Source organism: Rattus norvegicus, chromosome 9 (genome assembly GCF_021556685.1).
Source record: "Rattus norvegicus strain SHRSP/BbbUtx chromosome 9, alternate assembly SHRSP_T2T, whole genome shotgun sequence".
Taxonomy (NCBI): domain Eukaryota; kingdom Metazoa; phylum Chordata; class Mammalia; order Rodentia; family Muridae; genus Rattus; species Rattus norvegicus.
In genome coordinates, this window is record NC_141542.1 from 105,704,301 (window position 1) to 105,729,076 (window position 24,776).

General features: G+C 48.1%; 1 protein-coding gene and 1 long non-coding RNA gene across 8 annotated transcripts in view; one reads left to right on the forward strand and one right to left on the reverse strand.

The window, feature by feature from the left end:
- Positions 1-18,684, reverse strand: part of Asb18 (ankyrin repeat and SOCS box-containing 18) — a 64,505-nt gene extending 45,821 nt beyond the window's left edge. For 3 of the 6 annotated variants that reach the window (XM_087566496.1, XM_087566502.1, XM_087566499.1), the window contains exon 1: positions 18,438-18,684. In XM_087566496.1, the coding sequence (XP_087422622.1) occupies positions 18,438-18,642 (205 nt within the window). In that variant the 5' untranslated portion in view covers positions 18,643-18,684. Of the gene's footprint in view, positions 1-1,325; positions 2,131-18,437 lie in introns of those variants that run through there. The other 3 variants (XM_087566498.1, NM_001108231.1, XM_087566503.1) reach the window with 3 other exon arrangements.
- A 95-nt stretch (positions 18,685-18,779) lies between these two features.
- On the forward strand, positions 18,780-24,713 carry LOC148003840 (uncharacterized). 2 transcript variants are annotated; one of them, XR_015629740.1, is made up of 5 exons: positions 18,780-19,330; positions 20,078-20,191; positions 21,957-22,466; positions 22,718-22,818; positions 22,979-24,713. It is a non-coding gene; the product is annotated as an uncharacterized LOC148003840 (long non-coding RNA). The 2 variants fall into 2 exon arrangements; XR_015629741.1 differs by lacking the exon at positions 21,957-22,466 and having other exon boundaries at positions 22,979-24,712.
- Positions 24,714-24,776: the final 63 nt, after the last annotated feature.

Genomic DNA, 24,776 nt, shown 5'->3' on the forward strand with positions numbered 1-24,776 from the left:
CGCAGTGTAGAGAGGCAGAGGGCTCACTGGTGAGAGATAGTGCAGCTGGAGAAGGGGACTTGGCCATGAGTCCCCGCCCCCATACGCCCTGACAGTCCAGTAGCAGCGTGTGCTTCCGGTTCTTCTTTTCTTGGAGTGTAGGCACTGCACCATCTCATTTTCCTCAGATGGACTGTAATCAGATCCACTTCTAGAAGGCTCCAGCATAGCTGCAAGATGAGGCAACTTGGACTCGCCCCTCACTTTAAATCGGAGGATGTTTTCCAACCTGTTATAATCTGTCATTGGATGTGTTTAAGAGGGTCAGAGGTTGAGTCTGGGGACAAAATGAGTTGTGCTCTAGGCTAAATTTAGCTTCCCTCATGTTTTTGTTCCCACAGTGTCTGAGCTGGAATTGAGTAGCCAGGGAATAGGGCTTTAAAAAGAACTCCTGGTGGACGGGGTACCCTTGCAAGTGGTACATGAAAAGCCTGGCAGAGAGCTGGGTAATAATGATTAATAATAATAATAAAAAATTATTATTATATAATGAGAACAGAAGCACTGTTGACTATTACATTAAATAAACAAACCAACCCACCTAGAAAGCAACCCATTCATTAGCTAACTGAACATGGTTACATTTTAGGGTGCCCTGTAGGGAGTTCAGAGATGAAAATCCCATCTTTGGGGGTGACACAGGACAAGAAATCTGTATTTGGAAGACTGCAACAGGAGCCGCTTAGTCTTCCTTTCCAAGGTGGTGAGACGTCCCTCTGGTGTGTGAGTGACACTCCTTTCTGACCCTGTGCTCTGGGTTAGGCTCCCCAGCCCCCTCCACCTCTAAATGACCCTACCCGTGCTTGCTTGGCCTGGCCAGGTGTACCCACTTACTCATCTTCAGCCTTTTCAACTCAGTCAGAATCATTGGGCAGCCCCGAGATTCCACTCCGGTTTTGCCAAGTCTAGTGCATGAGGAAACCCAACTTCCTTTAAGTGTCAATTTGTGTATAAGTTGCCGAATATCGGTCAAAACTTGAGGAACTACGGTAAAACAGAGGGACAGAGACCACAGTTTTACCTTTCAAACAGAGGATAAATTGAGATTCCTTAAACTAGCAGACAGATCTGGAAAAGATTAGGAAAAAAGACAAAACAGGGTGTCAGCTGTAGATCTGGGGGGTCAGTAAGGAGCCAATTGGGTGAGTGGGACAAAGTGTGGCTTGTGATGTGATTGTCACTGTGCAGCGGGGTGAGGATTCACAGTGAGAGCGATTCACAGTGGAGAAGCACCCACAGGAGGCCTCAGAGCAGTGCTTGATACTTTAGTTGCAAAATAGAATCACCTGACGAGCTGTAAACGCCAGGATGGCAGGACCCCAGCTTGAAGACTTGTGCTATGCCAGGCTGCATGCAGCCTGAGTGTCGGGATCACTAGGAACTGTCCGAGGGCTTCTACCTGCAGCCAGGTTGAGACCACGCTCAGCTAGGGACCCTGCAGATGCTGCCTTGAGGTGATCTGTGTGAATGTACGGAGGGGAAGCATGATGCAATCCAGCTCCAAATGGTCTCAGCGGGCCAGAGCAGTGGCCTGATTCAGTGACCCAAGCTGGCGGGCAAAATCCAGGACCCTGTTTCTCGTGACTCGAACTTCTGCTCACTGTCTGGGTCCTCTTGATTATGACTCCAGAGGCTCCGCTTTCTTGTTGGCCAGCTCAGAGGTAGTTAGTGCCAAAGGCATACTGATGTTTGTACCCAAATTTAGGTGACACAGATGGAACAAACTCTCTGGGGTTATTTTAAACCATCAAAGCATGTCTGTGGAGAACCGACGTGTGTCAGCGAAGGGTCAGTTCAAGTTCACTTACTTTGGCTTTCAGAACCCTGAGGCCTTCCTGGAGTCCTCGAGCAACTGTCTGTTGCTGCCCACGGACCCCTTTGATCTCTGTTAGAGGTTGTGGACATCCGGTTCTGCCTCAACCCTGCCCACAGTTGGTTAGATTTTTCTTGGCTAGTATCTTGTTTCTCAGTTAGGTTGCTAATTAAACATTTGTTGGTATTAGCAGTTACACTGAGGATGGGAGTGGGGGGTCATCACACCTCACATGGCCTTAGGACACTGTTCTCTTCAGTTCCTCTTCCTGAGTCTCTGGTGTTACCATGAAATCTTCCCCCTTCTCTTGCAAGTGAGGTTCCGCGGGTGCTGTGGCCAGGGAGCTGGTCCTACCTAGAAATGCTTCCTGAATGCTGTTCTCTCCTGGAGATGGAGGGTTGCTAATGAATTTCATTTGTCCCACTTCGGTACCACTTTGTTCGCATAGTAAATTCTGGCAGGGTGCTAAACACACGGGAACGCAGAGTGTGGAGTGAATGAATGGGGAGGAAGGGAAAATCTAAGCAGGCGGGGAGGCCCAGCTTCTGTCTGAATGACAGAGGAGCCATTTCTCCACCCTTGAGCCAGTGGTAACTGAACCTGAGTGTCATATCAGAGAGACATTTGAGATTTAAATAATAAGTATGATGCTTTGTCTACAGGAGGGATAAAAATTACTCTTTCCTAACTAATTGTGTCTCGTTATGGAGAGCTAGAGCTAATGATATATATATTTATAATAAAATACAATATATTGTATGTAATTTATATACACATATATAATTATATATGATTTATATATACAATGATACATATTTATAAATATATATTTATATTAATATATATTTTTTTGCCTATGGATCCAGTGAGATGATGGTGAATTCCATCCTGAAATGGCCACAGGTTGCACACAGGATGGCGTTTGAGGGATGATTCCTATCATCATGGTGTACCAAGATCTTGGTTTCCTGCATCTGAGCTGACATCCGATCATGTTTCCCCTAATGGCATGTGAATATTTGCACTCTTGGGACTTTGTAGAACAATCCAGTCAGGTCTGAATGCTGCTGGGCTGGTGGCTTGACGACATGGCCAGCCTCTTTCTCTTCAGTAGCCATTTTCTGTGTGTGCCAGGCAAGAGGAAGAGCTTCTGAAGCAGCAGGACACCCCTGTCATTTTCCCATGCTCTCGGAGTCAAACCAAGGCTTGGCTTCCTTCCTGGGCCTCTGGAAAGTGCCTGGCTCCCTGCTGGGGTCAAGTGTACCGATAAGTGACAAACTGAAGGGGCAAGAGGACAGTCTGCAGTACACCAGAGTCTTTGCAGGTTCTCTTACATATACTCATTTGTATTGCTGGCCCAATCAGTGTGCCCCTTTTATAAATGGCCATTGTTGTGGTTCGAATGACAAATGTCTCCCATAGGCTCGGGTATTTAAACAGTCCCCAGTCAGTGCTGCAGTTTGGGGATGTTATGGAACCTTGAGGACATGGAACCCTACTGTGGGACCTCCATCACTGGAGTGAGTTTTGAGAGCTTATAGCTTCCCCCCAGGTCAAGCTTGCTCTCTCGGCATCCCGTATGACCTCACAGCTTCCTGTTCTAGCTGCCATGGCCACACTATCCCTCCCCATCATCACGGCACGCAACCCTTGGAGCATAAGCCCAGATACAGTGCTTTCGGCCATGCCATTTTATCACAGCAACAGAAAAGTATCTAATACACCTTCTAGATTCCTCTGGACCCTAGGCTGATGGTGTCTCTCCCAATATCCTCACAGCTGCAGGCAGGACCCTGGGCTTCGTTCACTACCCTTTCCTGATCATATTCTCTCTGGCAACTTCCGAAGACTGCCTGCCTTCATTCCACATTCTGCTTTTATCTTTATTATTATTGTTTTGAATAGGAAGTCTGACAGGTACGGAAAGCTCTCTAATGGACTTCCGGGACACATCTAGCCAAGTTAGTCACACAGACATTAATACGAAGAATGTCAAAGTGCCTTAACCTCCCCTCTGCATGACAATGTGAACACGGCACACCTCATTTAACAAAACATTAAAACATTTACTTCTTCAGATCAAGTGTATCTATTAATAATGACTTAAATTATCTGTACCAATTTCACATTATTAAGAAATCTCATTTCCATCGTGCGGAGGAACACAATACAGGGGGGAGGGAACAAACCACCCCTGTAACTTATTGTTCTGATTATTTTCCCTACGTGCCACACAGCCCAACACAGACAATGTAAAGTGACAAGGTCCTGCCCTGTCACGGACAGGAGCACAGCCAAAGGTCAAGCACTATGTACACGGCCCATGAGTGATCTTTTGGTGCCCAGGATGAAAAGGTGCCCTTGAATGTGAGTTGCCACTGTGGTTGTGGCAAGATGGAGACACCAAATACTTCTTGTGCAGGACCACGTGGCAACGACTCTGGCAGGACATTTATAGATCATGGGGACAGTGCCGGAGAGAGCCTATCACAGAGCATTCCATGCCCAAGGAGGCCAAGTTTTCTTTGCAACTGTCCTGGGGATTTAATGACACGGTGAAATTGCAGCTTCTGCCTCTTGAGACAAATTGCATGCTCAGCCTGATTGTTTTCTATGACGCTCACACAGGGAGCGGGGTGCTGCTCTCTTGAAGTTGGTTTGGTCTGATTGTTGTGCTGATCGAGCTCTGTGGCCCTGTTTGAAACCAGAAGTTCCTGGGGTACCTTCCCAGCCTTTTACAAAGGGCCAAGTAAAGCCAATTTCACATGGTGAGTGGAAGATTCTTTGGACTTTATTGAAAGGTGTTTTGTTTTGGTCACATTTATTTATTTACTTAATGTGTGTACATACATAGGTATGCAGATGTATGATTTCCAATAAATGCATGTGCCAGTGAGTACCCAAGCAAGCACTAGGAAACCGAGGAAACATTTGAAACTCTATTCTATTTTTCCATCAGGTGGGTCCCAGGGGTAGATCTCAGGTTGTCAGATTTAGAGAGAAGCATTTTTATCACTGAGCCATCTTGTCCGTCCTAGACTTATTGGCAAAAAATTGAACATCGGACAGGAGAATTATATAAACTAAATGAATAGTAGACCCATGTAATATCCAAATTTACTAATTTAAAGTGTTAGCTGTTTGCCTGGAAAGATGGCTCAGCAAGTCGCTGGCAAGCATGAGGACCTGATTCAGACCCCTGACTCCCACGTAAGTGCCTCCATGGTGGGCATGGCCAACTACCTGGACTCCCAGTGCAGAGAGGGGATTCTTCAGCTCTGGGTTCGATCAAGAGGAGAGTCTGCCTCAAAATGTGAAGTGGCAAGAAATCAAAGGAGACAGCTATCATCAACCTCTGACCTCCACATGCACTCACACCTGCACATAGACAGGCTCCCACACACACATGAACATACAGATACATATATACATGTGGAAAACATAAGTTAGGGCCAGAAATGCAGCCCAGTTGACAGAGTACTTGGGTAGCATGTACCAAGGCTGGGGTCCACGCCCCAGCACCACATAAAACGGTTCAGTGGAGTGTGTCTGTAATCTCAGCATTTAAGAGGTAGAGGAGAGAGCCCTGGCAGTTCAAGGTCATTCAGGTTCATAGTTCAGAGTCATCCTCAGTTACATAGTGAGCTGGAGGCAAGCCTGAGCTAAATGGGACCCTACCTCAACAAATACAATGTCAACTAAAACGTTTTCTTGCTTGTTAAATCACGAAAGAGTTTCTTAGAGAACTGGGTTTTGGAAGTCTGTTGATGAAGATAGAGGGTTTGGTTCTGCTGGACTGGAAATGCACACATATGGAGCTAATGTATAGAAAGCATTCTACAGTGACTAAAAGCACATGGACAGACAGTGGGAGCCCCTGCCTCGAGGGATTGCGCGGTTAGAGGGAGCTAGACAAAGCAGCCATTAGCAGCGACTGGAATTACATCATCGGAGACCTAAGTATTTGTGCTTTGGGTACCTCAGGCAAGGTAAGGTAAGGTAAGCTGGAGGCCACAGCAGGCACCTTCCAAAGGTGGCATCTTAACAGAGCATTGGGGAAATGGTATGTAGGGATGATCTCTTCTGCATCGTGTAAAAGCATCTCCTGTCGATAAAAATCTGACGCTCAATAAACTGAGACAAGTTTAGAAGGTCTGACGTCCAGCAGAGAGAGAGGAACTCTGGGCAATACTGAGGCACAGGGAGATTCACCACCCAGACTCAGAGGAAGTTGGACATATAAAACGGAGAAGAATTAGCCAGTCATGTGGTAGACAGACTAGTATAAACGAGTTAATTGAGTTATGAGCTAGTTGGGGAACAAGCCTAGCTTAAAGCATTATTTCATAACTAAATAAGCCTACATGTAATTATTTGGGAACTGAGGCAGGGGTGGAAAAGCCTATGGTTACACTGGTGTGCTTCTTTCTTGGGTGTATGTTTCCTCCCTGACTGTTGCAGGGGAGCAAACCCCATTATTCTTGGTTGAGAAGGAGGCACAGTGCTATAATGCCTGGGAACGAAGGTGCCATTTAAAAGGTTGCACTCTGGAGTCCAGATTGAAAACTAGCCAGCCTGATAGAGGGCTTGGGGCTTGGAGCTGAGGGTTGTCGCAGACCTAAACCCCCACCTATAAGGAAGATTTGACACTCCAGCTGTCGGAACAACCAGGGTCTGATTCAGCTTAGAAGGCCACCTCACTCACTAGGATATTTCCCAGTGTAGCCAGGAATAATAATGGCTCCAGGTACCAGTGGGGAGACCCTGGCATTATGATCTGAAAACTGACAAGTCACACGGGCTCCAAAGCTGCAGGGTCAGAACCGTGTCAGTGAACCTCCACCAAGCATGCTTTCCAGGTGTTAATTCCAGCCAGTGACCCATGAGGCCAGCTCTTTCCAGTGTTTAACTGCGAACCCCAAAACTTCTTGGAAGGAGGAATGGCTATGCAGGCAGCACCCAGAGAGCCCGAGATCTCAGAAGACAAGTGGGTTTCAGGACTGACACCCTTATTGAGGGGTTGCGTAGTTTTCCAACCACCGGAGGTGAAGGGCCAAAGATTTCTTTCTCATTTTCGAGAAATGAGACAGAGACTTGGTTCTTTTTCAAGACCCACTGAAAAACAATTACTGAAAAAAAAAAACCAAAATGAAAATATATTTAGAAGTCCATGGAGCAGCGAAATTGTGCTATCATTTCCTAACGGCTAGAAGTCAAATACTCAGTGTCAAACACTCCCCCAAGCGACACTTGCCTCCCAGCAGGCTCATGGTAGCACCGGAGTGTGGATCAGCTTTTGGAGTCACGCCTGACAGGTAAAGGGAAATGGATGGGGCGGGTGGGTCATCCAGTGTTTGCCCTAAAACTTAAACCATGTGCTTTTGCATAGAGGAGGCCAAAGTGTCTCTGTGGAACCTCAGAAAGTAAATGTTTTGGGTTTTTATGGGCCACATGGTCTCTATAGAAACCACTCAGTCCTGTCTTCGGGTTATAAAAGCAGCTGGAGGTTATTTGTAAATGAAGACGGTGGCTGCATGCCAATAAAACTTTATTCCTAAAGCCAGTTGGCTAACTTTTGCTGTGGGCAGTAGGGGACTGTCTTCGCCTCTTTCCCTGTTGCTTTGTTAAAGTACTCTTGAGGAAAACAACTTAAGAGAGAAAGATCTTATTCTGGTTCACAGACCAAGAGCAAAGTTCATCATAGGGAGGCAGTCAAGGGGACAGGAGCCTGAAGCAACTGTCACATCGAGTGCACGGTCAGAAGCAGAGAGTGAGAAATGCGTGCAGTCCAGGATCCCAGCCAGGGAATGGTGCCGCCCACAGTGGGCATGCGTATAGGTTCATCTTCCAGGTGATGCTCGTCTGTCAAGATGACAAAGAACAAGGGATCTTGGCTGGTTTGTGGGAAGGGGTGCTGTACAACTCATCTCCAATTCTGCTTTCCACTTTTTCTTGCCAGTGGAACCTGCTCTTTATTAACATCAGCTAAATGTGACTCTCCAAGGGTAACTGAGTGCCCACACACTCAGGCACACCTTCCCCTGCCTCTCTGCCTTGGGTGTGCTGACCTTGGATCTGTACATTAGTATCCTTCACCACTCACTCTGGAAAATGTGAGGTAGTTTTTCTTTTGGTCATTTTTTTCCCCCCTGCTCCATTGTGTCTGGAGCCTGGCTGTGTAATCGGATTTTGATACTACGTGACAGCTATGGTCATTCTATTTTCATTCCTTTTCCTTCCTGGTCTTCAGGTTGGGAACTTTATGCCAATGTGTTCAGGTTTTATATATTCTCCCCCAACCCCCACCCTGATTTGTTGATCAGCCCCAACTTCAAGGAAGGGGGATATGCTTGGGCACATGGTGTCTTCATATGGTTTTAATCAGTAAGGGAGGGCAAGGTGAGGAAGCAGAACCAGTGTATGTCTTGCCACCAGCCTCTCTATTCCCCCCCACCCCCAGGGCTGGGGACCGAACCAGGACCTTGCGCTTCCTAGGTAAGCGCTCTACCACTGAGCCAAATCCCCAACCCCCGCCTCTCTATTTCTACCCTTCCTATGCATGGAAAAGAAATTTCAGGTTTGTCCCCTCCTTTGCCCCCCCTCCCCCAGATCACTCGCATCCCTCTGCCTCATGGCTGCTCACTACCTTTTCAGACAAATGTCAGCACTAAAGCCTAGGACTCCTGATCTCACACACGAGGTCCATAGCATCCCACACCCTGTGTGCTCCCCACCCACCACTGTGCTCCTTATCATCATAGCCTCTGGACAGTTGCTCCTCTGTCCAAGGCCAACCTGAATAGTCCATAACCCACTTTGGTCCCCCTCAGTATTCAGGTCCTGATGTTAGCACCAACAGTTGGGGCTGGGAAGGTAGAGCCCGGGTACAAAGAGTGCATCTGCCTACCCGTCTGCCTTTGCAAAGTTTCTGAGGCAGACCCCCATCCCAGGAGCCTGAGGTGTCATCTCAGGAAGGCAGAAAACCTCTCGCCTATTTTCCTCCCTTCCTTTTGTTCCTCCCAAAGTGAAACTCTCCAGCGTGCTTGGCAGTGATGCTAATGGGAGAGCGCCATCAGCATACATTACCGTTTTATTAGTCTGTTTCTCCATTTTGATTCTGAAAATATCCTGATTTAGTCTAATTGCAATTTCACTGTGTTCTACTGGCAGGGACGGTTCGTCCTGGGGGTTGGGTAGAGAGGGAGACGTGACCCGGTAGGATTTTTTTTTTCTTCCTGCCCATATGTCTTTGAAGCTGGACCATTAGCTCTAAAACATGCATTTCATCTCTTCACAGTGACTCAACCTGCTTCTGGGACAAATAAGCGCCCAGGGTGAGTGTCTTGCAGAAGGCAATGAGACACCCTAATCCTTGGTATTTTTGTGTTATCCAAAGCGGGAGCGGCCGCTGCGGCCATCTTATTCCTAAATAATTTAACTATATTCAAAGATAATCTGATGTTATTGTAGGAAAGTGTATTTCTAATAAATTCCACTTGATCTGGGTGAATCAATTCAGGCGGTACATAATTGAGTCTGTTAGCAAGGACTTTAGCAAGAATTTTGCAATCAGCGTTAATTAAGAAGATGGGACAATAATTTGTGCATAATTCCGGATCTTTTCCTGGCTTGTGAATCAAAGTAATAAGAGCAATGCTCTGGCTGGTGGTGGGGTAGTGTCATTAGGCTCTGATTTATAAGTACTTAGAAAGGTTTAATTTCATTTTGCTGCGAGCAGAGTCTCCCAGCCCCCACAGTCTCTGGCCGGGTGAGCAGCCGAGTCGGTGGGGAACATCTCCTTTTCCTTTCCCTGCCACAGGTCACCTCCTGCTTCTAGTTTCTGCCCTTATCCTCTAAATGAGCCTCTCGTGCATTTGTCTGTTCTTCTGTCTGTCTTTCCTTCCTGAAGTCTTTTGCTGAAATGTTCAGAACTAGGGACTTTGAACTAGTAGATATGTATGTATGTATGTATGTATGTATGTATGTATGTATGTATGTATATATGTATGTACATGCATGTAGGGGTGCTGGTAGAATATGTAGACCTCGGGTACTGGCTCAAAGGAGAAAGTGCCTTCATGGACCTCTTGTACAATGCCTTTAGGAAGGCAGGCAGCATAAGCCTTGGCCAGAGGCAACGGAAATCAATGCTCTACTCTTTTATTTTGATATATTTTTTATTATCATACGTGTATGCGTGTTTTGCCTTCATGCGTGTCTATGCACCACAAGTGCTGCTGCTCGAGGAGGTGGTGAGCCTCCTCTGTAGGTGCTGGGAATGGAACCCAGGTGGTTTTGCAGCAACAACAGCGCTCTTAACCACTGAGCCAGCTCTCCAGCCCCACACTCTACTCCTACCTGACTGCTGATTAATGAGTGGACACAGTGAGCTTTCGTGTCCTGCCTAGGTCAGCCCCAGGGTGGACTCTAAGGCGCCATGAGGTGCTGAGGAGAGTATTGGATACACAGAGGCTGGGAGACTTCACTTAACGTAGCCTAACACCTTCGAACCTCATCTGAGCCATTTTCTTCCTTGGGATGGGAGACAGCACCTCTTGGGGAGTGCGTTGAGGATGGGTGGCTCAGCGGGACGTCTCTGTTTCCTCTCTCTGCCTCCATTGGCGGCTGACTGTAGGTCTGGCACACTCTGCTGAGACCCTTGCTCTTCTTGGCCTTGTAGCCCAGCTTTGGCTCATTCTGTGCACACAAATGTGTGACCTGATTTCCCATCAGCCATTCAGACAGTAAGTACCACTCTCCAGTGAGCCAAAACGAGTCACCAGAGCTTTCTGCTGAAGGCAGGGGATGGTCTGCACAGACCCGTGGGAAGAACTACTCAGGGAGGCAGACTGACTGGAAATGCCTGATGGTAATCTCCATCGGCACCAGTCCCTCTCAGAACCCTAGTCATCCCAGTCGGCAGACAGCCTCAGGGTCGACACAGACTGGCCTAATTTACTTTTTCAATGAGGAAATTAAACTTTAGAGGGATGGACTGATGTGTTCAAGGCTCCATGGAGAGTGGCAAAGTGAGAGTCCCAGTCGCATCACCATTAGACCTTTGCCCTTCCCACAATGCCACTGGTCTGAGATGCCATCTTCCGCTCTCTCACCCTGGGCACCATGTCTCTTTTGTAGCAGGAACCACATGTATTCTCTGAACTTAAATAACCCATGTGGTATCCCTCTCCACATGTAAGGAAGTATGACTGACATGGTGGCCAGTTGGATATGGCGAAGTGACATGGTGCCCTCAGCAACCTGCCTTGGGTGAGGAGTCCCATTCACAATTGGTCCCCAGTTTCACACGTGTACACATGCATGTCTGTTGCATGTTTGTGTGCATGCATTCCCACCTATAGATGCTACTGGGGAGATCTCTTAATAGCAGCCCAATTAGTCTTTCTTCAGCTTTCCCCGGGTTGCTTAAATACCATTGCCCTAAACACAACACAGTACATCCGTTGCTCTGTTTCCATCAGGAATTCAAGTGGCATCTTGACTTGTATATGATGTGCCCTCAGCTGAATCACAGAATGCTGATACCCTTAATAATAGCAATTAGTAATCAGTTGTTTCTTAAGTAGCATGATTATGGCGGTTACTAAATTGTACGGTTGATGCATCTGAGGGGTTAGACGGGTCTTGACACCCTCCTCCCAGCTACCCTTCCCTCTCTCTGTGTTCCATTCAGTGTGGGAAAGAAGCCGGGATGAATCACGCAATTGTCATGGACAATCCGATAGTAGGAGCCTGGCTTTGGTTTGAAACAGAGTGAAACATTTCTCTATTGCAAAGCACGGTTAATAGGACCTGGTGCAATGTCAACAGAGGAGCTTGGCTGGTCCATACCAGCACTGTACCCTATGTCTGAGCTTCTCCTCAAGGCTGAGGCCCTGTGCAAGGCACTGGGTGTAATGAGTGAGGCCAGAGAGGGGTATATGAGTTTAGAACATCTGGTGGCATTGGGAAGAAAATTAAAGCTCAGGGAGACAGCCCAGGGAGTAGAGTGCTTGCCGCACACTCATGAGGATCTGAGTTCAGATCCCGAACATCCATGTAAAAAGCCAGGCACAGTGGATGGCACATGCCTGTAATCACAGAACCTTAAGGCCAGGCTTCTGTGAGCAATACTAATTAAACTCATTTGGACAGACAGATACGTACACATAATGCAGGTGCACACAAGCATGCGAGCACGCATGAACTCCGGCGTGAGCACACACACACACACACACACACACACACACACACACACACACACACATTCACACTCCAGAGACAACCCGATTGGGAAGATTAATGGGGTCAGCAAGAGTGTGAAGCAGTCAGGAGACGGTAGTGGGTGTGACTAGGACCCAAATACATTATATATACACGTATACAATGCAATAGTGAAACCCAGTATTATATATAATAAGTGTATGATCATAAAAGGCTTAGAAAAAGAAACAGATTATATAAAAGACAAACAAAAGCTTGCTAAAAATCATAGCTGGCTTCCTCCTGTCTCTGGCTTCTGCTCACTATGAGAGCTCTCTGTCCTGTGGTCCACCATGATACTGCAGACCATGTTGTGCATCTCCAATCAAGGGGAACAACTCAGTGCCCAGTCCAACATTTTGCACTGTAAGGCTCTCAAACTGTAAGCTCAAAGACTTCTTTTCTCTGTAATTATCCCGCACCAAATATTTTGTTACAACAGAAAACAGATGAAGACAGCCATGTTTTTCAGTAGCTAATGGGGATGAAGGGTGAATGTGTTTGTGGAGGAGGAGGTGGGGTGGCCACTTGGGTGAACAGTGTGAGTTTTCAAAGGGGTGACCTCCTGAGTGGGGTCTGGAAGGAGGTACGTGGTAAAGATGAATATGGGAGGTTAAGTCCTTATTTGGACATTCCTGTTGGGATGGGGAAGCTGAGTGAGAGTTGTTCTACATAACACACACTCACACACACTAACACACACACTCACACACATGCACACACACACACTCAGGCACACATACTCACACACATGCACACACTCACACACATAACACACACACTCACACACACATGCACACGCACACACTCAGGCACATATACTCACACGCATGCACACACTCACACACACACGCACACACTCACACACATGCACACACTCACACACATGCACACACACACTCAGGCACACACTCACACACATGCACACACTCACACACATGCACACACTCACACACATGCACACACACACTCAGGCACACACTCACACACATGCACACACTCACACACATGCACACACTCACACACATGCACACACACATGCACACACTCACACACACTAACACACACTCACACACACATGCACACACACTCAGGCACACACTCACACACATGCACACACTTACACACATGCACACACACATGCACACACTCACACACACTAACACACACTCACACACATGCACACACACACTCAGGCACACACACTCACACGCATGCACACACACATACCCACACACGCACACTCTTGTACTTGATGCTGGACTCCAATCCCTCATCCACATCTGGAAGATCCCCTTAGATCCAGCAATACAGGACAAGTCAGATACCTCAGTGAGAGGGCCTGACCTGGGTTGGCTTGGGAACCACAGGTCTCCTGCTCGGAGGGCTGAGAGTTAGCTGGAAGATTCCATCCCCTTTCCAGACCTTGCTGGGGACCTCATGTCCATTCTCACGGCAGAGCAGGTGTCTTCCAAGGCAGAGCAGGTGTCTTCCTTTGGGAAGGACACCTCCTTAATGGAATCTGGAATAATGAGTGTTTCCCCTCCAGATGCTACCTCAGGAGGTGATGGCTCTGTCTTCTGCCATGGCCATGTCTCCTAGTTCCTCTGACCCCGATCCATATCAAGGGGTACATGAGCACCCAATGGGCTTCTCCACAAAAAGCTGCTTCTATCACATTCTCAGCGCATCTTTCTGTCTTTCTGTTTGTCTCTCTCTGAGTCTCTCTCTCTCCCCTGCCCCCCTCCTCTGTGGCAGAGAGACAGTCCACAGGTCAATGATCATGTGGTGGTCAGGTCCCTCTTCAGCTCCCCCCCACATCTTTTGATCTGTCATCTTTTGAACCATGCCCAGAGCTCTACCTGCTGAGGTTGCCCTCTGGATGGAGACCTCTTCTGTTCAGAATGACTTTGCCCGATGATGATGACACTTGGTTATCTCTTTCCTCCCGTGGTGGACATTCCCCACTCTAATCCTCCTCTAGCCTCAACCCTGTGTGTGCTCAGTCCTCCACAATCCTAAATTCTGTGCAGTACCCGTGTGATCTCGAGTCTCTGTTCTCTGTGCAGTCTGCAGTTATGTATGCCACAGCGATGACTTTGCTGGAATCCCAAAGACCACGTGTGCATTTTAGTGCCTCCAAGTCTGGTTCCTTCTGGAAAGTTCCTAGAAGATCCAACCTCACTTTCAGTGTTGAACACTCCACATCTGAGGAGAGGAGCCTACAGCATTTCAGGCCACTACAGGGAAACTTTGGGAGGATGATTTCAGAGTGGCCTGGAGAATGATGGGGCATGACCCATGACCTAAGGTAGTGAGTCCCAATGGATGACTAAAAAGTCAACGGTTTCAGAGGCCAAAGTTCATAAAAGGAAAAAGCATGCCAACTTCAACTTGACCCCACTGAGAGACTTTTGAATGCCAGTGTCTCTAAGAGCTGTTCAGGAAGCAGGTCCAAGTACAGTCCCACAATGGAGCACCTCTGGGAAGCCTCAGGACCTACCTAAGGAAGGCCCATCCTCATGCCCTATGCAGCACCAGGAGACACTGGCCAGACAGACAAAGCACCATTCTGGTCTCACACAGTGTGTGGTGGCAGTTGAGCCAGGCTGGACTCTGAATGTCTCACCTGTCCCTTCACACTGTCACATATCCAGCAAGGAGAAGTCTGGGTATAAAATTCTCTAACAACAGACTTGTGGTAGGAGGATTGTAGCTTCTCTGACATACTTTCGCAGTCTCAAGAACTGTGCAGAGTAGCTGGACAGCTACTGGGGGCAGGGGAGAAGTGATGCTTTCAAAGGTATTGCAATATGCAAATCAATATGCAAATCATAACCATTTGGGATGTGCTACTGAGCAACGTGCAGAAGGGTCACTTCTGGTCCCAGCTGGTGGCAGGCTGTGAGGAGGGCAGAGGATTATGGGTAACCCATGAGGAGGTGGGAGCTATGGGCAGGAACTTGGCATGCACAGGAGGACTGTTCCAGAGTGCAACAGTGACCCAGCTCTTCTCTTTCCAGCACATTCTAAACTCTGAGCTGCAAAGGAGTCAGACTGAATGGGAGGAGGTGAGGCAGTTCATGATGATTGGTCTCAGGGCAGAGTGTGGAGTGGGCCAGGAAGACAAGTACACTATTTCTGATCTCATCACCACTTGCGATGCCAGGGCCTCCTCCTTTCCGTTCTCTCCTGGATAGATGTACTGAAGGTCACAGTGCACGGCCGATGGGCCTGTAGAGCCCAGAGAGGAATAAGAAGTACCTCTGTAAAAGCTGGTCAAGGGGTTGGGGATTTAGCTCAGCGGTAGAGCGCTTGCTAGCGCTAGGCCCTGGGTTCGGTCCCCAGCTCTGAAAAAAAAAAGCTGCTCAAACACCACAGGGAGTGTCAGCCCAGCAAGGATGCTCCAGTCTCAGGCATTTGGATGGACCCCCTTGGGCTTCCCCCTCATGCCTTCAGAGTTATTCCCCTGGCAACCATGCCCCATACATGCTCCTCATGCTGGTGCATACATGTGCAGGTGTGTGCATGAATGTGTAATGTCATGTGTGCACATGGATATACCTACATGGGAGAGTCTGACTAGAGGATAGAGCTCAGGCTCAGGACAAAGCTGAGCAGCTAGAAAACAGCTGACTGCAGTCAAAGGTCAACCACAGGTCAGGAACAACCTCGCAGCAGACGTGACCAAGAGACCATGTCTCTTATGTGACTATGACTAAAAGGGATTCAAGAGGATGGGAGGTGTTGCCCATGAATCCACACAGACATGTAACACAAGGGAGAAGTCTACAAGGAAAAACAAAATCCTTTGTCTGATGAGGAAAGAAAGTATAATTAAGGACTGGGGAGGTGGCTCAGTGGGTGAAGTGTTCACCGTGTGATCATGAGGTCCCAGGTTCCGTCCCCAGAATCCATGTTGAAATGCTGGGTGTGGCCATGCATGCTTGTCATCCCATGACTGGGTTGGCTGAGATGGGTGGGTCCCTGGGCTCTCTGGACCATCAGCCTAGGATACATGGTGAGCTCCAGGCCATCGAGAGACCCTGTCTCAAAAACCAAAGTGGGCGGAGCCTGAGGAAGAATACCTGAGGGTGACATCTGTCCTCCCCAGGCACTTGTACACATGCATGGTCAGCCCTGTGATGTTTGCATATGCTTGGTCCAGGGAGTGGCCATACTATTAGAAGGTGTGACCTTGTTGGAGCAGGTGTGTCACTGTGGGCGTGGGCTTTACCACCCTCATCTTAGCTCCCCGGAAGTGAGTCTTCCGCTAGCAGCCTTCAGACGAAGATGTAGAACTCTCAGCTCCTCCTGCACCATGACTGCCTGGATGCTACCATGCTCCTGCCTTGATGATAATGGACTGCATCTCTGAACCTGTAAGCCAGCCCTAATTAAATGTTGTCCTTATAAGACTTGCCTTGGTCATGGTGTCTGTTCACAGCAGTAAAACCCTAACTAACATTCCTCCTCCCACCCCAATGACATACATCCCCTTAATCACACATGTACCCCCTGTTCTCATGTGCACCCATGTAAACACACATTCACAAACACACACTCGCTCGCACACATGTGTCCTTGTTAAACTGGTAATTTCATTATGATTTCTCAAAACTGGCAATTTTCATGCTGGTGGGGGGTATGTTAAAATATGTTTCCTTACTTTCTTTTGGACATTGGAAACACATCCAAAGAAAATTTCATGTACCTACAGGACTCCAGAGACTTATGTGAAGGTGAGGCCTGTATAAGAATGAAACCGTACAGATGGTATCAAAGACTTAGATCACAGCATTGTTTATAAGAACAGTAGCATTTGGTTTAAGGATTTTGTGGTTAATCTCTATATGTGAAGGGTTTAGAAAACCCAGGCAGTGACATATATTTATTTTATTTTTAATCATGCATACACATGCTTAGTTAATAAATTAATAAAAATGTGTGCACGTGCATTTGCTTGTGGCTGCAGAGGCCATAGAGGCAGTTGTGTGCTCTCTGACTTGGATGCTGGGAATCCAGCTTGGGTCCTCTGCAAGAGCAGTGTGTGCTCTTAACCACAGAGCCATCTCTCCAGTCCCTGCTGTCGATCTTTTTGGATATGAAAAATGGCCATCAAATGACCCCTGTGATGTAGCAGTGTGCCTGTGAAATTTATACCTTCAAATAGAGGAGGAGAGAGATGGATGTGAGGACAGCTTGTCCTGGGGCAGAACAGAAATCCGCCTTTTCCCTCAATTATTTTGTGTGATGCTAACTTGATGCTGAGACAACACACACACACACACACACACACACACACACACACACACACACACACGTCCCCAGCACGTGTGATACACGTGCGCTGAAGCATTGCGGAAGATGAAGTCACCTGTGCCCAACCCTAGGAACAGTACCACGGTGCAACAGAGGGGACCTCTCACTTACGCCTGGTAACTAGAAGTTACAGAAATTGCCAGAGCAAAAGGTGCCAAGACCTGATATCAGAAAGTGTTTCTGCAGGGATGTCTGCCCAATAGCTGCCTATCTAGGACAAACAGACGTGTCCCTGGTGACTTATATATTTATTCTGCAGCTGTGGGGATGGAGCCCAGAGTCTTGGACATGCGAGGCAAGCACTCTACCACCCAGTGACAGCTGCAGCCTCCCCGTAGTTACTGATCTTTGTCTTTGGTAGTTCTTGGCTACTTGTGGTGATTTGAGTGAAAACAACCACCATAGGCCCATAGGGAGTGGCACTATTAGGAGGCGTGGCCTTGTTGGAGTGGGTGTGGCTTTGTGGGGGTAGGCGTGGCCTTGTTGGAGGAGGTGTGTCGCCGGAGGTGGGCTTTGAGGCTTCAGATGCTCAAGCCAGGCCCAGTGTTTCTCTCTTCCTTCTGCCTGCCAAACCAGATGTAGAACTCTCAGCCACCTCTCCAGCACCACGTCTGCCTGCATGCCGCATGCTTCCTGCCCTGACAATGACGGACTAAACCTCTGAACTGTAAGCCAGTTCCAATGACATGTTTGCCTTTATAAGAGTTGCCGTGGTCTTGGTCTCTTCGCAGCGATAGAAACCCTGACTAAGACATATCTTTACAGCTCCCCCTTGCCACCCACCCTTGAACACACCCACCAAGTACTGTCTGTCATGGTGTCTACCTGGCAACACAGTTACGGTCTTGGAGAGTCTCTCTCCATTTGTTATTTGCTTTAACACATAGCTATATAAGAAACGGATATCAAGGATACATCACACCGTTTGAACCCTTGCCCCTGGCTCCAGGGCAGACCTCAGCATGCATTAGTAATCGGCCTGTGGCCTCCCTGTGGTTACCTAGCAATGCGCCTGTGGGCAGCTTGGCTGAGGGCTCCTTCATCCAGTCGTCATTAGCGAGCTCTAGCACGGCATCCACGGGCTCCACCTCAGTGCAGATCAGCTCCTGCACAGTGTCCCGGTCCCCAGTGGCCAGAGCAGACTTTAATCTCCTCACTAAGTCTGAGCTGAGGGGGTAATCTGGTGGCGGGTCCCAGCCGGACATTGTGGTGTCCCTGTGCAGGAGCGGGCCTTCTTCTCTTCCTCTAACGCATGCCCAAAGTTAGCCCTGTCCCCAGAGCAGGACGGATGGCTATAAATAGAATCAGGGCTGGGTTACTGTCAGCGGGGACGGCCTAAGCTGCTTTCACCTTGCCTTCAGGACTAAGGAGGTTTCTCCCAGGGGCTGCTGTGCAGGCTGCTGGAGAGATGGGCATTTGGCCATTCTGTGTGTGCTGGAGAAGGAGCAACGCTCTTTAGAGGGAAACTCTAGAGCTGACTTTGCTTATTTGAGAGCGTCGGATCAATTTGCTGTGACCGGATACCTCACGGGAAGCAACTTAACGGAGGGCTGGCTTTGGCTCCTAGTTGGAGGGGCTACAGTTCATCACAGCAGGGAAGCCATGGTGACAGGAGCATGAGGTAACTGGTCTCATCACTTCCACAGCCATGTAGCATCAAGCAGACAGGACATGGGATAAGGCCAGCCCCTATGATTTCCTTTCTCCATTGAATTGCCTCAGTCTTCCAAAACAGCGCCATCCACTGGAGATCAAGTATTCAAACACATGAGCCTTTGGGGGACATTTTACATTGAAATCACACCACTAAGTAGCTTGGGCTGAGCTCATCCTCCTGCCTCAGCCCCTGGATTGCAGGGATGACAGTCGTGTGCCTTAATGCCCAGCGCAGAGGTATGTATTGTTGACTGTTTCCTTTCTCAAAACTGAGGCTACAGAAATCTACCTGTCCTGGTCTTGGGCCTTCAGCTGTATTGAGACAGGGTGTATGCTGATATTCTGTATTATTTATTTACTGGTTGATTTATAGACATGTAGTCCAGAATGGCCTCAAACTCCCCATCCTTCTACCTCCTCCTCCCGGGTGCTGGGATGACGGTCTTGTGCCTCCATATCTAGATGTCTGTGGGGCTGGGGATGGAACTAAGGTTCTCCTGCATGCTAGACAAGCGCTCTATCCACTGGGCTCCATCCCCAGGGCTGGCATCAGTGTGTAGAGTTCCTGCTCTCACACGCAGATGGTTTGGAGTGGATTACGGGGACTAGTGAACTGGGAGAAGGAATGTATAGAAGCAGTGGCATTGTGCTATCAAGCCCCAAATCAGAAGGGAGGTGAGGGCCCAGCACTTGTTAGGAAGATAATAGGATGACAATGTCTCAAAATACGGCCCTCGCCGATCTTAATTACCCAGCGATCTGCTGGGTGGTTAATCAGCGGCACACGCACTATGCTAATGACCCTGGCTAATTTTGTTATAATGTAATCCTTTATCAAGCCCGTGATGTATAAATTAGGAATTGAAATGTAAGTAACACAAATTATATTTAAGGCAACATGCATCTCTTTATTTCTGTGTGAAAATTCCTCACCTTTGCTTCTTTCTTTCATTGATGAACTTTCCCTTGTCCCCACCTCCCCAGGATATGAGAAAGGAAGTCAGTCACTCCAGCCACCCCCTGGACCCCAGTCCACTTACTTCTTAGACACCGTGGGTTTGGCTTTCTCCTTCAGTGGCCGTCTTTGAAAGCTTCACAGTATGTATGACTCTCGTGGCAGGTAGATCCCGGCTCCCTCTGACGGGGTGAAGCATCCTTGATCTTTTTAAACCTTTAAACCATGGCTAGTGGGAACAAAAGCCCTGTATTTGCAGGGAACTTGCTTTTCTCCTCTTTGTATGCGTGCGGTGTATGTCTACATTTGTGTGTGTGTGCATGTACACTGTGGGTGTGTATGCACAGGTGTGTGTGTGTGTGTGTGTGTGTGTGTGTGATTCTGTATGTCTGTTGGTCATTCTGTCATTCTGTCATTCTGCCTGCCTGTCTGTCTGTTGGTCTCCCTCCCTCCCTCCCTCCCTCCCTCCCTCCCTCCCTCCCTCCCTTCTTGTGTGTGTGTGTGTGTGTGTGTGTGTGTGTGTGTGTGTGTGTTTGTATAAACCACAGGTCAACATCAGGTGTTTTTTAATGGTTCCACCTTATTTACCGAAGCAGGTCTTTCACTGATCCTGGACCCCACTGCTTTCTCTGACCTGGGTGACTAGCAAGCCCCATGTCTGTCACTCCAGTGCAGGGTTTAATACCATGCCCAGTTTTTACATGGGTGCTAGAGAACTCAAGTCCTCGAGTTCGTGTGGCTGGTACTACAATGACCAAGCTATCTCTTCAGACCGTTGTCTGCTTATATTTATGATTAAATTTAGCCAGTTCTGGGATGTTGCAAGCTCTGTGTCTCCCTATATAGTCCAGTCTGGCTATAACTTGCCCTTTCCTGCCTCGGCCCCCCAGTGCTAGGGTTGCAAGGCTCAAGGTAGGACTTTTGGGAGGCGGTTAGGATGATAAGTCATTAGACTGCAGGCCTCATGATTGAGTCTTGGTGGCTTTGTAAGTGAAAGAGAGGGTCATACACAGCGCTTACAATCTCTTACCACACATGGCCATGCCACTTTGGAACTATCTGAAGAAGGCTATCACTAGGTAAGACCCTTTGACCTTGTGCTTCCAGAACCTTGAGTTACGAGAACACTTTCTTCTTTATAAAGTCACCTGCTTCAGATATTTTATTAAGAAGAATCCAGTTGATCCTTCTAGTGGCTGATCGACTGGCTTCCCTAATGGAGAACTGGAGGAACCAGGGACTTCTCAATTTGGCTGAACATCTCTGTGGTTCTTTCTGGCTGAGTCTCTCTTAGCTTGAAGGCTTCAACCAAGGCATTAGGGTAAACGGGTTCACTGCTCTACGGCAGGACTGGCTCGCCCATCGACCTAATGGGTGGTGGGGTGGTTTTCTTGGCAGCTGTTTGTGTAACAAGGGAACAGGGCCACTCAGTTTCTCTATGTCTTGATGGCTCTGACACCATCCAGGCATGTTAGGGATTTCTGGTGACTCTGAGGGGCTTGACTCTGAAGAGCTAAGCATTGCGCTGCCTCAGTGGAGATGGGGACGAGCAAACCTCTGGATTTTTACCAGCTCCATCCCCTACTTCCATTTCAAGACAGGGTAGTCTGGGATAGTCTTGAATTTATGGTGATCCCCCTGCCTCACCCTCCTGGTGTGGACCACCACACTTCACTGGTAAACCCCTTTGGAATTCCAACTGAGGCCAGGTTCCCTTGCTGTCCTAGGGATATAACAAACCTTATACTGTGGGCTGATGACAGCTCTGGCGTGTGTCCCCATTCTTTTCTAAAGTTGGGTGGGTTTCATTGTGCTTTCTCAGGAGCAGGAGCTTTTGTGCTCTCACGAGGCTCATGAGGAACCAGGCAGGAAGTCACTGACCGAAGTCACACTTCTTGTCGTACTTAGGGCGACCATTGCTATGATGAAACACCATGACCAAAAGCAACTTGGGGAGAAGAGGCTTTATGTGGCTCACATTTCTACAGCTCCATCCATCACCGAAGGAAGTCAAGACAGGGACTCAAAGAGGGCAGGAACCTGGAGGCAGGAGCGGATGCGGAGGCCACGGAGGATGCTGCTGACTAGCTTGGTTTGCTCAGCCTGCTTTCTTATCGAACTCAGGACCCCCAGCCTAAGGGTGGTACCACCCACCGTGGGCTGTGCCCTCCCACACCAATTACTAATTAAGAAAATGCCCGATAGGATTTACTACTAGATCTTGTGAAGGAATTTTCTCAGTGCAGGTTACCTTCTCTCAGATGACTCTAGCTTGTGTCACCTTGACATAAAACTAGGCAGCACACTGCTGCTCTTCCAGAGGAACTTGGTTCGTTTTCCAGCAGCCACACAGTGACTCACGACAGCCTGTCTCTCCAGCTCCAGGGTTTTGGAACACAACCAAAGGAATGAAGCCTGGTAAACAAGGTCTTGGGGGAGTATGAGAGAGGATCAGGAAAAAAGGCAGAGTTTCTTTTACCTCAGGTTCATTTTGGTTCCTGGATTATTCTTGGACTTGATTTCCTGCCTCCTGTGATACCCATTTACCTTCAATTTATAAGATGGTTTATTCTTGTTGGGTGTCAGATCATAGCTATAGAACCCAATCTGGCCTGTGTACCCTGAATCTGGGAATGGTCTCTGCCTCACTTTCATGCTTTCTTTCACAGATTGTACTGGCTGGTTTTGTGTGTCAGCTTGACACAAGCTGGAGCTGGAACTCACAGAGAAAGGAGCCTCAGTTGTGGAAATGCCTCCATGAGACCCAGCTGTAAGGCATTTTCTCAACTAGTGATCAATGAGGGAGGGCCCAGTCCATTGTGGGTGGTGCTGTCCCTGGGCTGGTAGTCTTGGATTCTAAAAGAGAGCAAGCTGAGCAAGCCAGGGGAAGCAAGCCAGTAAGTAACATCCCTCCATGGCCTCTGCATCAGCTCCTGCTTCCTGACCTGCTTGAGTTCCAGTCCTGACTTCCTTTGGTGATGAGCAGCAATGTGGAAGTGTAAGCTGAATCAACCCTTTCCTCCCCAACTTGCTTCTTGGTCCTGATGTTTGTGCAGCAATAGAAACCCTGACGAAGACACTGATATGATCTCTAGTACATGCCGGACAATTATGCTTCAATTGCTCTGTCCTGAGAAAGTTTTGGGAAAGGACTGCTCTGTTAATATTTAGTATGTGCTTCCTGGCATTTATTTATGTGTTGATCTGAACTCAAACGACCTTCCTTGGATCACTGCTTTCTTTGTTATGTTCACGTATAAGAGCACACTAAACTGAAGTAAGGTTGTCTACGGCATCAGACTGTAGTCCGCTCCATTCCGTCAGGTCCTCAGATCCTGGGTCCAGCAGACAAGGTCTGCACAGGTCAGCTGAGAGCTTGACACAGGGGATCTGACATCCTTTTCTGACCTCCATGGGCACCTGAGTTCACGGGTACATACCCTCTTAGAGACGCATGGGTACACGTAATTGAAAGTAGTAGAAACAAATCTTGCCAGTACCGTTTGATAATCTTTAATATCCATTTCTTCGACATCTTGCAGTGAGCTAGAGTAAAAGTGTGAGAGGGACTCTTTCTGTGAATGTAGCAGCCAGCGTCTTAACCCGCGTGCGGATATATTTTTCACCACCGTCAAAAGGAAAAAGAGAGCAGCTCACTCTCCTCATTTCCTGCCTGTCTTGATTTGGAAACCAATTGAAAGGAAGTAGCAGACCTAGGGGGTCAGAATGTCAGCCTCATTACCGACGAAGCCAACTGCAGAACGGGAAACAGGGCTAGAGAGAATCTGAAGCCAGATGCTCTTTCTAGCAATCTCCGATTTAGACGATGTTCACAGTCACTGCTGGCTTCCTCCTCCCACACCTGTTTAAGGCTGGCCCTTTCCAGGAAGCGGAAGGACCAAAGAATACTTCTCAGTAGCAGGACCAAAGAGAACTCAGAAGGGACAAAGCCACCGCAAACTCATTTTCCTACAAGTACTAAAGTACTCACTAGGGAATGCCCGGGAAATGAGGGGGAGGCCAGGAGCCTCTGGGAGTGTCTTGTGGATGTAACCTTATAGGTGCAACTGTGTGTAAGGGAGCCTGAGGCCAACAGGACTCCAGCGGTGTTTTAGAAATTGGGCTAGGACAGAAACAGGAAATCAAAATAACACATATCTTAAAGATCCCCAAATGACAGGGCTGAAGAGACAGCACAGTGGTTAGGAGCACTTACTGCTCTTGCAGAGGACCCAGGCTTTGTTCCCAGCACCTATATGTTGGCTCATAATTGTCTGTAAACTCCAGTTCTGAAGAGTCTGATGACTCTTTGACCTCTGCAAGCTCTTACACACATGGTGTGTGTCTGTGTTAGCACACATGCACTCACACAAATAGATACTTAGAAACTTGGGATGGTCAATCACTATCTGCAGATGATATTGCTTGTTAGAAAACATGAGGATGGTGGAGAAGGCTCAGTGTGTGAAGTGTTTGCTGCACTTGTTGTCTGGGGACCTGTGGTTAGCACACAGGTCAAGAGTCAACTGTACATCTGCAGCCCCAGTGAGGAGGCAGAGGCAGGAGGATTCCTCAAGCTAAACTGGGCAAATCTAGCTGAATGGGTGAGGTCTGGGTTTAGAGAGAGGTTTTGTCTCAAACAATAAAGTGGAGAGAGATTGAGGGAAACACCAAGTGTCAGCCTCTGACTTCCACATGCATCTGCACATGTGTGTGTGTGTGTGTATA